The sequence below is a fragment of the Micropterus salmoides genome, unplaced genomic scaffold, assembly GCF_014851395.1.
Source record: "Micropterus salmoides isolate LMB-PRFRI ecotype aquatic unplaced genomic scaffold, ASM1485139v1 Ms_hic_scaffold_2, whole genome shotgun sequence".
Classification (NCBI taxonomy): domain Eukaryota; kingdom Metazoa; phylum Chordata; class Actinopteri; order Centrarchiformes; family Centrarchidae; genus Micropterus; species Micropterus salmoides.
The window spans coordinates 14,515,985-14,531,620 of NW_024041150.1; the positions used below are offsets into that span (position 1 = coordinate 14,515,985).

Consider the following 15,636-nt stretch of genomic DNA (forward strand, 5'->3'; position numbering starts at 1 on the left):
TGATGTCATGATGGACTCATCTAGTCTAGACTAGTGTTGGGAATTAGGGTTTAAATGACATCAATATTTATATTACATAATATGATAATGATTATTATTACTATAATTTAATAACTAATAATAGAATATAACTTAATGTAATATTCATCTCCTGGTAGCACTTAAATAAGAGGAAACTGATTACAATTACTTCTCATGAAGATATGGTAAATTTCAATTTGGAATTCTGGTTAATAAATGACTATAATCTAAATGATCATTAATAGCTAATCGGTTAAAAGAATTGGAGTTCTACACAGGAGAGGTCGGCAATATATTCATTTTTATGCAATATTAAAGAAACCAGAATGTATATAAACAAGCATTTATTTAACAAGATAAACAGAGCAAAACACACAAGATCAAAATACCTTAAATATACTAAACTGTGTGTGTGTGTGTGTGTGTGTGTGTGTGTGTGTGTGTGTGTGTGAGATAAGGACAGCGTGCCTGTGTTTCTGTGTGTCTTTGTTCTGCCACCTGTATGGCTCACATGCATGATTGTAGAATACAACAATAAAACCTCTATGAAAAAATGAGATTTACAAAAGCTAGCCAAGTAACGTTACAGTTAAGCTATGTGAAGCTCAAGAAAGCCCAGTTACGTTACAAGTGCGTGAAGGAAGAAAGTTGCTTTGGAGGGCGATGGGTTAGCTGGCAGGTCCATTGTGGATTGAGCCAGGCTGGGAAGAATTGTGGTTCTGTGGCAGTCTTTGCTGTATCGTGTTCTGATCATGCAGATGAGAGTGTCCAGCCGCTCCGTCCGTTTTCCTTAGAGTTAGCCGCTGGCTAGCTGACAAGGTTGCAGGGATCTAAGCGGGACTTTGTGTTTTTGCTGTAAGGTCAGAGAGTTGTCTTCCAAGCAGGCCATACTTCTCTGCTAACGTGCTGCTCACCTTGTGCCACCGCCTTGTGTGGATAGAATGTAAGAATATTTTCTAACCCCGTCCATCCAAGTGCCAGATTATCACAAACAGCAGTCACTAGTCAGAGATGCCTATGTGGTACTGTAAATAACCCTCCTCTTTAGTGTGGAAGAACCAAATGCCAATTCTTTCTGGCAACATAATATTATGCAAATATTAAGCAATCTGATGACAGATGCTGCTCCAACAGTGATAACCTATATATCTGATCCCAAAATAAAACACACTCTGTGCATAATTATTAGACAAACTGTATTCCTCAGGATAGGTGAAGCTGCCTAATAATCATGCACACCTTGATATAAGGTGTTATACACTTTTGCCAAACCCTCCCTCATTAGACAAATACAAATCACCTGAAAATTATTAACTCCAATGAGCCTTCAAGTTTATCTGGTTTGGAGTCGGAAAATGTGCATAGAAATAATGATTCAATCAGAATAGTTACTTGCCTAATAATTGTGCACGCAGTGTAGCTCCTCAAATGTCATTGTTCTAATTTTTGCATTTATAAAGTCAAATCCAAGTCTTAATTGTTTTGTTGATAGCAAGTTTTTGGACAGCTGTGTCTCTTGAGTGTTACAGCTCTGTTCTTCAGCAGTCCATTAGCTGTTGGCAGGCACTCTGCTCCTGCTGTTCCCCTCAGAACTTTGAGTATTCAAAGGGAACATCTGCCGAACAGTACCTAAGTCTAAGTTCTTCCTGAAGGTGTCTGTGGTGAAATAATATGCAACAGGATCTAGTACTGTGTTGAGACATGCCACCATCATGCTGTAACGGTATGCAGCTAGTATGGGGCATGGTGTATTTGCTCTATACATCGAGAGGAGAACCAAGGTGGCATGGTAAGGGAGGAAGCTAAGTAGGAAAATAAGGATGCTGGTGGCAATCATCCTCTGGATCTTTTTGCTATCCACCAGGTTGGTCTGGACCACAGTGCTTTGACGGATAGCACGGACCAAACACCAGGAGCAGATCAGCATGATGACTAACGGAATCCCAAACCCCACCAACAGTGTGGGTAAAACCACCGTGAGCTGGATGGCGTAGATCGGCAGATTATCAAAACAATGTTCATTGACAGAATAGTTGCGATTGGAGAGGTAGATGGGCAGGCTGGCACCAAAGGTGAGTATCCATATTCCTAAACAAACCAGTGGTGCTTTCTTTCTCCCTTCCTGGATTAATGTTGACATTGGGAATGAGACAGCCATGCAACGGTCAAAGCAAATGCAAGTGAGGAGAAATATGCTTCCATACATGTTGGCCTTTAAGACCAAACCAAGGCCATCACACAGCCACTGAGGAAGGCCATTAAATCCCAGATGGTAGTATATCCTCATGGGCAATGTGAGGATGAGTAGTAAATCTGCTATGGCAAGGTTGGTCATGTAGACAATGGTTTGTGATTTAGATTTGCTGTAACTGAAGAAAAATACCAGCGCTATGAGATTAAAAATGAGACCCACAATGGCGATGAAGGAGTACATGCCCACAGCGAACATGTTGATGTGGCCGGTACTGTCATTATGGCAGGTAGTGGAGTTGTAGTTGGACATTATGCCCTGAGAAACAGAAGAGAGAGAAGAGTGGTTAGAAAAAGTTTTGCAAACCTTAACCATGGGCTGGATCTTTTCCTAACCTTAATGAAGTGGTTAAAGTTAACCTGACACAGCGTTTGGATCAAAAAACACAATTTTGGACATGCAGAATAAAAGCGCTGTAGAGAAGGGCCATGAACCTTTTATTTCCTTTATATAAATTTCAAAACACCAGCTGTAATGTGTACGAGATCATGTTATAAACAGTATTTTAATTGATTTTGGCCTGGTCCTTTCTGAGACAATAGCAGAATTTGTTCATTTAGATTGGCTTCTGTCACCTCTGTTCAGCAAGATAAAAAGAGGCTTTACAGGTTAAATAAAGATACCACTTAAGGCTTTAAAACATGAGGGGATTTTTCTGGGTCATCAGTCTTATAGCTGAATTTATGTGCTTACAGTATATTACGAAAGGGCTGTTTGCCTGCTCTACGCTTTTAACATGACATGTTCATGTCAAAATTTGATTTGGTTTTTACGAATTTAAACTAATTTACTACACCCTTAGCAGCTTAGCAGACAAAGAATTCAGGTTTTTCCTCATCGCCCGACCTTACACTTTATTCATGTCACATCCTAGTTGCAAACATGGGGATTATCTCCCACTTGGCTAAAAGAGCTACAGAAGTGTCATCAATGGAAACAAGATTCTGTGTTGACAAGAACAAGACGAGAAGAGAATTGTACAAAGTTGTGGAAATATATGATGGGGTGGGGTCTGGGGATCCTCCCCCAGAGAATTTTTGAGCATTGAACAGTTGATTTTGTGCATTGTGGTGAAATTTTCTGTCTCTGTCTGGGGGAAAAGGGGCTGGTACTTAGAGCTTGGCAATATGGCCAAAACTTTTATCACAATATAAAATTTCATATCATGTGATATCATTGCAATGATTATCATTATTGTTTTTCTGCCCTGCCCTGCTGGTACATCCCATTCAGATGTTGGAGTGTATATCCGCCAGTAGGCCTACTAGGGCTAATGTTAGTATATTCATTATATTTTCAGATCATAGTATATTATAAAGCTTACCACTAGTATAATATTAATTCCTGTTGGACAGCAGTTTCATTTCTGTGGGTAGTTTTCATTCATTAAATCCTTGTGTAAGACAAATGCTCTACATGGTGGTTAGTCTCTAATTATTTAATTCTAAGAACTAATTTGTTAATAATCATTTAATATTTCTACTTTGACATCAAACTTTTTCAGTGTCCCGCCCCATCCAGGCTGTGATAGATCTGTTCATGAAAAGTTACTCTGACGAGCAACTTTACGCAATTCTCCGCCAACAAAGATTAGCAGGCAGACGAGAACGGAAATAGGTGAGTGTCACGTAGTGCCCAGAGAACCTGATAGTGAGAGGGCTGGTCCTGGTACGCACAAAAGTAAATGTAGACATACTCGTACTGGTGTCCTACTTCAAGCAATGCCTATAATTCAATTTAACGCCACTTATCTGTGAAGCCGTCATCCACCGATGGATAACATTTTAATTTAAATTCAAACCCCAATGTTTTCCCTCAGTCATTCAAGTTCAGTCTATTGTCTTTCAGTTTACTACCCAGGAAGTGTATGTCTTTAGGCTGATAGGCTGATTGAATGCTGATAGGCTGATTGAATGCTGATAGGATGATTGAAGTAGTCTGGATGCTGTTCCTCACACTGCAGGGATGACTAGATCAGATCCAAAACAACACACAAATAAATATCAATCTGCATATAGCAGAATAGACTCAAATTTTAGTACTGTACAGTATGCTTCCTCATAAGTATCTATCCTGTATCTTTAGTGTGACAGTAAATGACCAATGATAACAGTACAGAGTACACAGTATAGAATTATTACATACAATAACCGTAAACCTTGCTCAATATTAACATGCCAAAATATGTTCTGAGCACATCTCAGTTACACATGAACTCAACTCTGAATAGGAACTATCAATTATACCTTACAGGCCTTATTTAAGTTATGAGTTAATAAACAGCCCTGTCCAGGGTGTACCCCGCCTTTCGCCCGATGTAAGCTGGGATTGGCTCCAGCCCCCCCGCGACCCTGTACGGAGGATAAGCGGTTGACGATGGATGGATGGATATTCACACATTCAGCACCATTTCACAACTCTTCGTCTGTGCATTAAACCTCAAAACTAGCCTTTAGAGTAAGTTGTCGGTTGAAAATATTCTCCCACATGTAGCCCAATAAATACACACAACTTATGCCTGATGCACGCTATGCATGAGGATATATTAACCAATTTTAAGAATGTGGGATACCACAGACATAACAACAGAATTAACCGATTTTTAACATTTAAATTTTAAAGGGGCTGTCTGTAGTTTTCAGCGGCCAGTAGCGGTGCAGTTTTTAGATTGCAACCAATGTGCTCGTACGTGTGCTCAAACTCATGAGGGAGCAAAATCCGACACATCGGCAGACTCACCGGGAGACATTTTCACACAACACACTGGAAACTCAGGTAAACTCCAACTGCAGCGTAATATTTTTATCAGCTTGAGGATGAAGTAATCCATCCTTGTTACATGATAATGTTACACTGACTGCATTTAGCCGACCTGAACTTTAGCTCGCCTTCCTGCTGTTCAGTAACCGTTAAAGATATTTTATTTAGCATTTAGCCATGATGTTTCAATATTCCATATACCAAGCTTGATAGCTACTAAATACTACGGTAATGTTTAAGATGATAATGTTTCAGATGTTTATTGGTCAAGTACACTGAACTTTTAGGGTGCAGTGCTCTCAGGTTGAGGCACAAACATTTTTGTAAGAACACACAAGACTTCACAAGAACACACACACACCCGGCCAGTAAAAACTAGACTAGAATTATGAGTACAAACGGGACCTTGCATGAAGGCTGCAGCTCTGAAGGTCATCATGTGATACAGTACACAGCACACAAACCTGTGCTTGAGTGGATATTGATTTTAACTCTCGTCTTATGGACATACAATTTTTGCTAAAATCAAGATGATGTCCAACACCGAAAACACATTCTGCAGAGATATTCAATAACTTCACACTTACACAATATAGTGCCCCCAAAATCCCCTTACACATTGACATATGACAATATATATGACAATAAAGAGGCGTCGTTTGTGTTTTAAACACGTTTTGCTTATCTTATCTCGTTATTATGACATCTTATCTCGTAATTTTGACATCTTATCTCGTAATTACAACATCCTAATCTCGTAATTATGAGATAAGGCTTCCAATTTTTTTTGCTTTGGTGAATGCAATGCGCTTCCGTAAGAAACTCTTGACTATGGCTGATTAAAAGCCTTAGGCTAATGTTGCCTACAGGTTTTTACAGTACAGCAGGATCAGCCTACTTACTGCCTTTAAATGTGTTCAATATTTTTTATTTGCTCCCAGTCCGTTTCACACACCCTGACGCAGCACGAGTCTGAATATTTTGAGCAGTTTGAAATACTGAATTAATATGAACGTAGGCTATCTATTTAGGTTAGTATAGCTTTCTAAGGCCCACTATAGAGACTGTAGTCATGTTCCTCCTACCTTTAGCAATGTGGGTGCAAAAGGTGGGACGGTGAGTTTTCAGCAGCCTAAATGTTGAGATTCAGTCTTTCAAATATTATTTGAGCACATTTTATGGCATGAATGATTATTATGAATAATTATGAGAATATATTATGAAGTTAATTTAGAACAATATTTGGAACACTTTTGAGTGTGTTAAATAAATTAATCTCATTTTTGAAGTGGAGACAAGTTTTTTTAAAGTGAGGGAGAACGGCCCGTGTCTTTTAATGTGGAAACGCCGACACACAGCTGAGCTGAAAGACTAAGGCTGATATTTTCATACAGCTCATGAGAACACTTTTTATCAACGCATTATTATAGACTACGCCTGTTCGTTCAGACATTCACACTGTCAGCGACTTTCTGTCTCCCTGCATGCGTCAGATGCAGGCGTGCTACTGTCGTATTTCTGAAGTTTTAAAGTGTAATCCTCTTGAGCAGAGCGGGACACAGCAACACATTAAATCTGTATGTTTGTAGGGGAGGGGCGCTGTGACTACTATCACAGAACGCAGACACAGTCAGCTACCCAATGAGGATTTTTATTCAATCCGAGCACAGATATTGACTCGTATTACTCCTATAATACTTGTACTCGGCAAAATTGCTTTATCCGTACCGGGTACTCGTTTCAGCCGAGTATCTGGCTCAACTCTAGTATTTACAAGGTAGACACAGGCTACGTTCAGACTGCAAAGTTGCCCAAATACGATCTTTTGCTCATATGTGACTCAGATCTGATCTTTTTATGACAGTGTGAACAGCCCAAGTCACATGGTATCTGATCTTTTCCAGTGGGCCACTTTCATATGTGGTCCAAATCCGATTCAGATCGGATCTTTTTAAATGTGACCTGAGTCTGGACACTCAGGTCAGAATTGATGTGACTTTGACGTCAATCTAGAGCAGTTGTTGTCCAGGGTTGGGAAGGTTACTTTCAAAATGTAATCTGGTACAATTACTAATTAGGCAGCTTGTTAAAAAATTTAATCAGTTAATCAGTTAATCCAAGTACCAGAAAATAAAAGTAATGTAACATGATTACTTTTAGTCACTTTCAGATTACTTCAATGCCAAATACGCAAATTTAAAGACAAAAGAATATCTAAGATGCATTGTCTGCTCAGTGCATTTTTAAAATATCCCATTCCCAAACGAATCAAATTCGATGTTTAGGCCTAAATGTTTTTATATCATATGCCTTGGACTAGGCCAGGATCTGGCCCATCAATGACAAAAAATGTTGTTTGTAGCCTATTCTTGATATTTTAGAGTGTGTCATTTCCTGGAAAACGATTTTAAAAATGTTGATGAATCATCCTGCATTGGGGGGGGCCTGAATTCAGTTAGTATCCAATGAAAAGCTTTCTTTGTTTTTATGACGCTGCTGAAAACGAGTGTTTCTAGAACCGGGCACCACTGATTACTGTAGGAAAGCACAACTTTATTCACTGATTTTGCTGAAACTGGATCATATTTGATGGAAAATATGATCTGGTTTTCTCTCTGATGTTCCCCTGCTCCTCTGCCGCAACTCTGTGATTTATGGAGTTTCCTGATGGACACATGGCTTTAACTTACTTTTTGCTGTAGCAACTCAGCTAACTGCTGCCATTAATTAGCTCAGTTAGCCTGCAGCTAACGTTACTGGTCAAACTAGCTTACTCTGCCCGTACTGGGAACTCAGAGCACCAGAGTGTGCATGTAGGTTTACACCTTTACTCAAGCACTAGAGGTTTTTCAGCCAGGGGCGGGGGGACCCGGCAGGGAATGATTGCGGGGAGCGTCACCGAGCGAGCGGGCAACAAAACTGCACTCAGCAGCCTCCCAGTGAACACAATACGAACAGGACTGAACACATCCTCATTAGCTGACTCAGCCCCAGGGTGACAAGAGCCAAACCGGCAAGAAAAACACCTTCGTACTGTGTTCCTAGTGGTCAGACTGGCCTTCATCAGTCTCGGAGTCTGTGATCGGGTCTGGCTGCCGTGTGTTCACTCATGAAGCTGAGCTGGTCCGTACTGAGTCTGCATGACGGGGTGGGGGCGTGACCACATTCAATTACACCGATCAATAGCAATAGACAAATCCTTCACTAGCTGTGTGTTTCTACAGGAAACACGTAAATAGCAAATAGCAGTCCGCTTTCCGTTTAATGGGAACTTTGTGCTTAAAGTAATCCCTTTGTGTAATCCCCATTTTTACTAAATGTTCCTGTAATCTGATTATGTCTTTATTTTCTGTACTGTAACGGAATACAGTTACTTTATTTTTGTATACTGATTACGGAATGCTGTTACATGTAATCCATTACTCCCCAACCCTGCTGTTGTCACAGTTCTGCTGTAGAGGGATGCCGCTATGAACAAAAAAACTCCACAATTAAACATGTGGCTCTCTTTCTCCTCTATCTTCTATCATCTGCTCACAAATTCCCTTTCTTGAACCTGAAAACCACCGGACCGCAAGCTCTCTTCTGAATTATGTACATGCTACTAGTCCTTGCGGACACAGTGGACCTTGGGTGCATGGTGCTATAAAGGAGATAATTCTATCCTGGACAAAAGCCACAAGTACTTTGCAATCCGAACTTTGGGGGGATGGGTGTTGCTATCAGTTCTGTTTTGTTTCATTTACTTAAGTTTTGCACACCAGTGATGTGATCTTTAAAATCTGTTGCTTAATATGCTGTGGCCATGTAGCCAGACCTGAGTCATTGTCATTGTTATTTTGTTACTTTGTTTCCCAGCTTTTCCCGGTGTCATGTAACTCGTTAGTGTTACAAGGTCTCAGGTGTGCATGGGGAGCAGGTGTGTTAAATCTGGTGTTATCGCTCTCACACTCCCTCACACTGGTCACTGAAAGTTCAACATGGCACTTCATGGCAAAGAACTCTCTGAGGATCTGAAAAAAAGAATTGTTGCTCTCCATAAAGATGGCCTAGGCTATAAGAAGATTGCCAAGAACCTGAAACTGAGCTGCAGCACAGTGGCCGAGACCATAGAGCGGTTCAACAGGACAGGTTCCACTCAGAACGGGCCTCGCCATGGTCGACCAAAGAAGCTGAGTGCACGTGCTCAGCGTCATATCCAGAGGTTGTCTTTGGGAAATAGTCATGTGAGTGCTGCCGGAATTGCTGCAGAGGCTGAAGGGGTGGGGGGGGTCAGCCTGTCAGACCATTCGCCGCACACTGCATCAAACTGGTCTCCATGGCTGTCGTCCCAGAAGTCGCCTCTTCTAAAGATGATGCACAAGAAAGCCTGCAAACAGTTTGCTGAAGACAAGCAGACTAAAGACACGGAGACCAAGATAAACTTATTTGGTTCAGAGGGTGTCAAGCGTGTGTGGCGGCAACCAGGTGAGGAGTTCAAAGAGAAGTGCGTCTTGCCTACAGTCCAGCATAGTGGTGGGAGTGTTGTGGTCTGGGGCTGCATGAGGGCTGCCGGCACAGAGGAGCTACAGTTCATTGAGGGAACCATGAATGCCAACATGTACTGTGACATACTGAAGCAGAGCATGATCCCCTCCCTTTGGAGACAACATGATAACGACCCCAAACACACCTCCAAGACGACCGCTGCCTCGCTAAAGAAGCTGAGGGTGAAGGTGATGGACTGGCCAAGCATGTCTACAGACCTAAACCCTATGGAGCATCTGTGGGGCATCCTCAAACAGAAGGTGGAGGAGTGCAAGGTCTCTAACATCCATGGACGAGTGGAAGAGGACTCCAGTGGCAACCTGTGAAGCTCTGGTGAACTCCAAGAGGGGTTAGGCAGTGCTGGAAAATAATGGTGGCACTTTGGGCATTTTCACTTTTCACTGGTTGCCAGCAGTTTAGACATTAATGGCTGTGTGATGTGTTACTTTGAGGGGACAGCAAATTTACAATTGTTGTACTCTCACTGCTTTACATTGTAGCAAAGTGTCATTTCTTCACTGTCGTCACATGAAAAGATATAATCAAATATTTACAATAATGTGAGGGGTGTACTCACTTTTGTGAGATACTGTATAACCTCCATTGGTTTTGATGTTAATTATTAAAAATAAAATAAAAGCAATAACAATCAATACATCTATTGATTTGTGAGATGTTCATACCATACTCTGAATTATGTGGAAGAATCACTTTTAAAATGTTTTACATTAATAGGTAATTAGATCTAAAAAGAGGTTCCAACACATATGTCAAAATGTATTTATTTCATGTATATTTTTTTTCCAATGAGGTCTATCCATAAAACTATATTATATTTAAGAGAACATCTCATTGTAGCCTGCATTTCCTGGTGGACCGCAGCTCCTTTGTGTTACATGTATTTATGGGTTCAGCAACAAATGTGTTACTTCCTCTACAGTATAATTTTAATACTATTTCACCAAACTTTTGTTTTTTACGTAATGTAAAATTTGCATCTTGTATATCTGATATTTTCAGCAGTACTATATCTGTTTCATTGATAAACTTTAAATTTAAACTTTAACTTTAAAAGGTTTTATATGCAACGCATATAGTGAGTGAAAGAGTAGAACGTTTTTTGTTTGTATTTATTTGTAACTAACAATTAATCTGCTCTCACATCTCTGAATATTAATTTCTATAACTGCATGTCTCTCAAAAGCACAAAACAAACATGACACACAAGTCATATACCTATATAAGTCATTTTCCATAAGCACAGGTCTTTTTCCTGTTGAACAGATTTGTGCTGATAATGAAATTGAATGACACACATGCAGTGCAATAGTACAGTTTACAGTAAATGAGCCAACAGTGTGACTTTACCTGGATGATCAAAAGAGGTGACGATCCAGAGGACTAAGAAGATGAGTGCGTCTCTGTCACCCCAGCACACACTGACATCCCTTATTCAGCACAGGAAGTTGGCCAACCTTAAGATGACAGATTTTAAGATTAGACAACTTCCTTGATGTATGTGTCTACTACTTCCTAAGACCATCTCAAGACAAAGACCCATAGACCAAAGAAAAATTAGGCAAAAATGTTAAACAATGTAGCCTACATGATGAATTCAAGAAGACAATTTAGGTATTTTGCTGCAGACACAAAATTAGACAAAACCTAATGACAGAATTTCTAGATCTGCAGACAAAGTACAGCATTAACTATATAGATGATTATTTTATTTTATTTTATTATTCATGAATTTTGGGGTCAAATCTCAAGCTCCAAGACAGGTTTAATTCAATTAATTATTATAAACAATACCATCAGAGAAGTGACTTTAAGATAAGTGAGATTAGGGACAGAAGTGAACTGCTTCCTTATATAATTATCATAATACAGTCATCAGCCTAATAATACACATATTCTATAAACACTAGGTCTAATCTGACTGATTAACATACTTACATTAGCCAAGGCCTAATGAAACTAAGGGAAAAACCTGCAGAGATGTTTCTATGAGCCATGACAGTCATTGCTCAGTGTAGCCTACTGTTTTTTAAGGAAGTTAAACTTTTATCTGTATTTATTGTAATGTCAATAAAACTGATTTGACTGACTTGCATGAGGTGATATTTAAATATTTCTTATTACATTGGGGGGCCCTCTAGCGGCTAATAAACTAATAACAACATGACTGTGTTTGAAGATTCCCATTACATTTACTCCCTTTTAGCATTTTATGCTAACCAAACATAATAAAAATACAAACATTTCATGTAACCTCAGCAGAACTTGTAAAATTGATGATTAAGTAAAAATATAAGAATATAACAAATAAACAATAAGAGAATAATAAGACAATGTATGGAATGGTTATGCAAATCAATGGTAGTAAACATTCTAACCTTAGGGAATCAAAGTGAATTATCATCAGTATTTCTAATTCTAAAAATGTGGAGAATATGAACCTTTAACATATCAGAATTCACTCAAACATATGAATGAAAAACTAGTGTGATTTGCAAATAGGATTTGAGAAGTAGAAATGAATCCAATTATTTCATTTTCTCCAACACTAAATGGTGTGACCCACTCAGTTGAATCAGTTAGTTGAGTTGGTATTCACATTTATTGGTCCAAAGATGATTTATTTGCAGTATCAATCAGATCTAGCACAAGGACTCACACAACATGCCAGGAGGTGGAAACACCAACAATGATGAACATCCTACCACCCGCCTGTAGTCAGCCATGACTACATGTCCCATGCTCCTGTGTTCTGTGGATAGGACTGTTGCAGTGAAGTAATTGTAGTCGGGTCTCGGACAGCCCGTGGCAATCCGTCCTTAAAACTTTACATCGCGTGTTTTGAAGCACTAATTTATTAATTTATAACACACTGAAGTATAAAGCAAGAAAGTATGAACATTGTGGTTGTTGCAGTGTTTACATTCTCCATCTGTTGGCTTGGCCAGTAGCGCCATATGTCAATTTGGTCGGTTATCGCGACAACCCTATCTGTGAGTCCTAGTTTTTCTCTTCGTGCAGCAGAGCTTTCAGATGTGAGACAACATGAGTCATGTTTTCTGATACATCTGGGATGCATGTATCAGAATACATGAAAACATTCTTCTGCAGCCTTTGGGATGGCATGTTTTACCTGTTCGTGGATTTCAGAAAGCACAGACGACAAGGTCGCACAATATCTCAATATTTCATCTTCATATTGGCTGGTGTCAGGGAGTTGTCTTTTCACTGGCCCAGTTCCAGTGTGGTGTAATGCTCTGCCAAATAGGATTTCAAAAGGACTAAGCCCCTCTCTGCGCTTCTTGTTATAGCAGAAAAGAGTGTCCTCTTACATTTAATCTTTTATGTATAATCTTTTAATATTATTATTATTATTACTATTGTATACAACTATACACACTATATGTATTGTGTTTTTATCCCTATCCTTTCCTCTTTTTTACTTCTTATGTTAGTCTGTCCACATTTACTAGGGTTTAGGTCAGAGCTGTGAGATTGTTTTCATGTTTTTCTCTCTTGTTGATCCTCTCCTCTACTGGAATGTTCATTTCAGGAGAGGACAGGATCTCTGTTCCCTAACACATAGAAACCTAGACTGTGTAAATGATGATGCATCCCTTTGCTCGGGGCCAGACGCCCAAAGCCGTCCTAGGCGGCAGGTCTCTGGACCAGCTGTATATGTGTTTAAGTACTTCTCTGTTTATTCTCTTTTGTTAATAAATTCTTCAAAGACAACGGTTGGTTGTAACTCAATTCTTTGCTCAACCCCTCACCAGGAATACACAAAAATTCTCATGTGCCATTCTCTCTCTCTACTGCACCTCCACTAGCAGGATGATAAGCACAATGTTGTCTCAGATTAATCCCCATATATACTCTCCTACACTTTTCAATGCTGCACTAATGAAAGGTGTGCCGTTATCACTGGAGATTTTTGCTGGGATGTCAGTTCAATGAAATCCATTTGTAGATGGTGAATATGCTACCTCTGGAATCTCAATAGCCCTCCCCACATTGCACCCTAACACTTGTGCAACTTTGACACGTTGTTTTGGAGAAGTGATAGAAATCCTTTTTAAACCAGTAACTGTTTAGTTCCTGTATCATATTTAGGCAATACTGTGAGAAATACTGAATACTGTTAAAACAGTAAATTGAGAGGTTAATTTCAGTTTTGCTGCAGTCTTTGCTGCAAGGTTAGCAAGGCATTCTCCTGTCTTAGGCAGCAGCACAGCATCAAGAAGTTCAGCAGTGTGTGATGAGTAATAGTTTTCCTGTGGATGTTAAGAATTTTCTGTTTGCCCACAATCTTCCAAAATCGTGTGTCACAACCCATGAGTAGCAACTGTCTGTATAAATGTTTACAGTTTTATCTTAGCATATTTACATGCTTCTGTCAGTAACTAATTCTGCTGCCTGTGCAGAATAGTTTGAAGGTAGTGGTGGCCACAATTGTCTCATGCAAAGTTATTACTGCAAAACCTGCTAATCTGCTGGATCACGTGATGCTAAGCCATGTCTGGATTCGTTAGGGGTGTCTCCTGTAAGTTTGCCCTTGGGGAGCAGGCTTCTGTTATCACTGCAACACAGTCATGCGGCTGTCCTTCATCTGGGGTTGGGAGGAGAGTAGCAAGATTTAGTACAGTGCATCAGCAATGACATATCAAGCAACATAGTGTTGTATCTCAGCCACCTGGCTATAGATTGATGAGATGTTTTTTGTTCCAGCAAAATAATTGACACTGCATGTAGACTCAACAAAGTCAAACCAGAAAGCCCACAATGTCACGTGATGCAATGACTGCTTTTTCAGCAGCCGCCAAAGAGCAGCTACAGATCTTAGTCATCTCCTATGGTCTTGCAGCAATGCTGGAGTCATGCAACCTCACTTCTGTCAAGTGCCTGTGTAACTGCGTGTTTGTAGTCTGGTAGGTCTAGTGTTGAGTTTTGAAGAGCCAGCTTTAAATCAAAACAAACTTTTTCAGGCCTTTCCCATATGCGGTTTTTGCCCATGGTGCATTAATGTTATCTTCATTTGCTAACCCACTGTCATTCCCAAAAAGTTAATGTACATGTTTCTTTGTCTCTAATTTTGGGATGGTATGAATGGCTGAATTGGGCAAGAGGGCTTTTTCTCCCACTTTTGCAGTGATCACATCACCCAGAAAAACATCATTCAGAAACAGAGTGCAGTTTATATATGCTAGCTTTATGGCCATTATCAGGGAGGTGTTAAATCTAGAAGTTTCTTTCGAAAAGATTTGCTAGTCATGAGTTATTTTTGTCATCCGTTTTCAAATTTGGCATCAGAAAATCTATTTTTGGAACAGTTTTTACTGCATTCTCTATTGCAGAAAATATTTTTTTTAATATTATATTTTATTTAATGTCTTTTCTCACCCACCAGCCTCACAGGATGTTTTCATCCAAGGTCCTAAATCCTCCCACCTGTCATGTTTAGCTTTGACTAGAGGGACATGAAGAACTGAATTAGGTATCTGTAACAGAGTTTTAGAGTGTGGATTATTCCCCATAGATGAACACATCTATTATTACTCCAATATAACCAGTTCAGCTTTAGTGTCCTCAAAGGTCATATCAGCACCAAGATGCATATGTGATGTGTAGCCTAGTTGTTTTGGAGACAAGATGTCTGTCTGTGTGCATGCAGTTTTGAAAAGTCTTTTGACTTCTGTGACAAGGGAATGGTTCACAGAGTTTACTGCTGCTTCTGGCTCCCTTTCATTCAGTTTAATAAACTATGATGCCGTATCAGAAACTCTGGCCAATTCCCTCAGGAGTGGAAATCTTGAGCAAGAAGATTCACTGGACAATTATCTGATAGCAGAAATGAGAAGTCACTGCATGTTAAAGGCGCAGTGAATCTCATACCTCTGCTGGAGAGAGATGATTTGGATGCATTTTGCACTCATTTTTGGAGTAGTTTGAAATTCTTGACTTCTAATGAGTGATCATGTTGCCCCTGATTCAACTACAAATCGGATATCTTTCCTTGCTACATAAATTGTGTGTTCAGGCATGTGTTTATATGCATCATT

The 15,636-nt window shown here is 39.7% G+C and overlaps 1 protein-coding gene across 1 annotated transcript; it reads right to left on the reverse strand.

Moving 5' to 3' along the window:
* Positions 1-348: 348 nt before the first annotated feature.
* Positions 349-11,004, reverse strand: LOC119911328 (lysophosphatidic acid receptor 6). The gene is made up of 2 exons (XM_038730170.1): positions 10,928-11,004; positions 349-2,530 (listed from the first exon to the last, which is right to left on the reverse strand). The coding sequence occupies exon 2, from the start codon at positions 2,522-2,524 to the stop codon at positions 1,571-1,573; it is 954 nt and encodes a 317-aa protein (XP_038586098.1). The 5' UTR covers positions 2,525-2,530; positions 10,928-11,004; the 3' UTR covers positions 349-1,570.
* Positions 11,005-15,636: the final 4,632 nt, after the last annotated feature.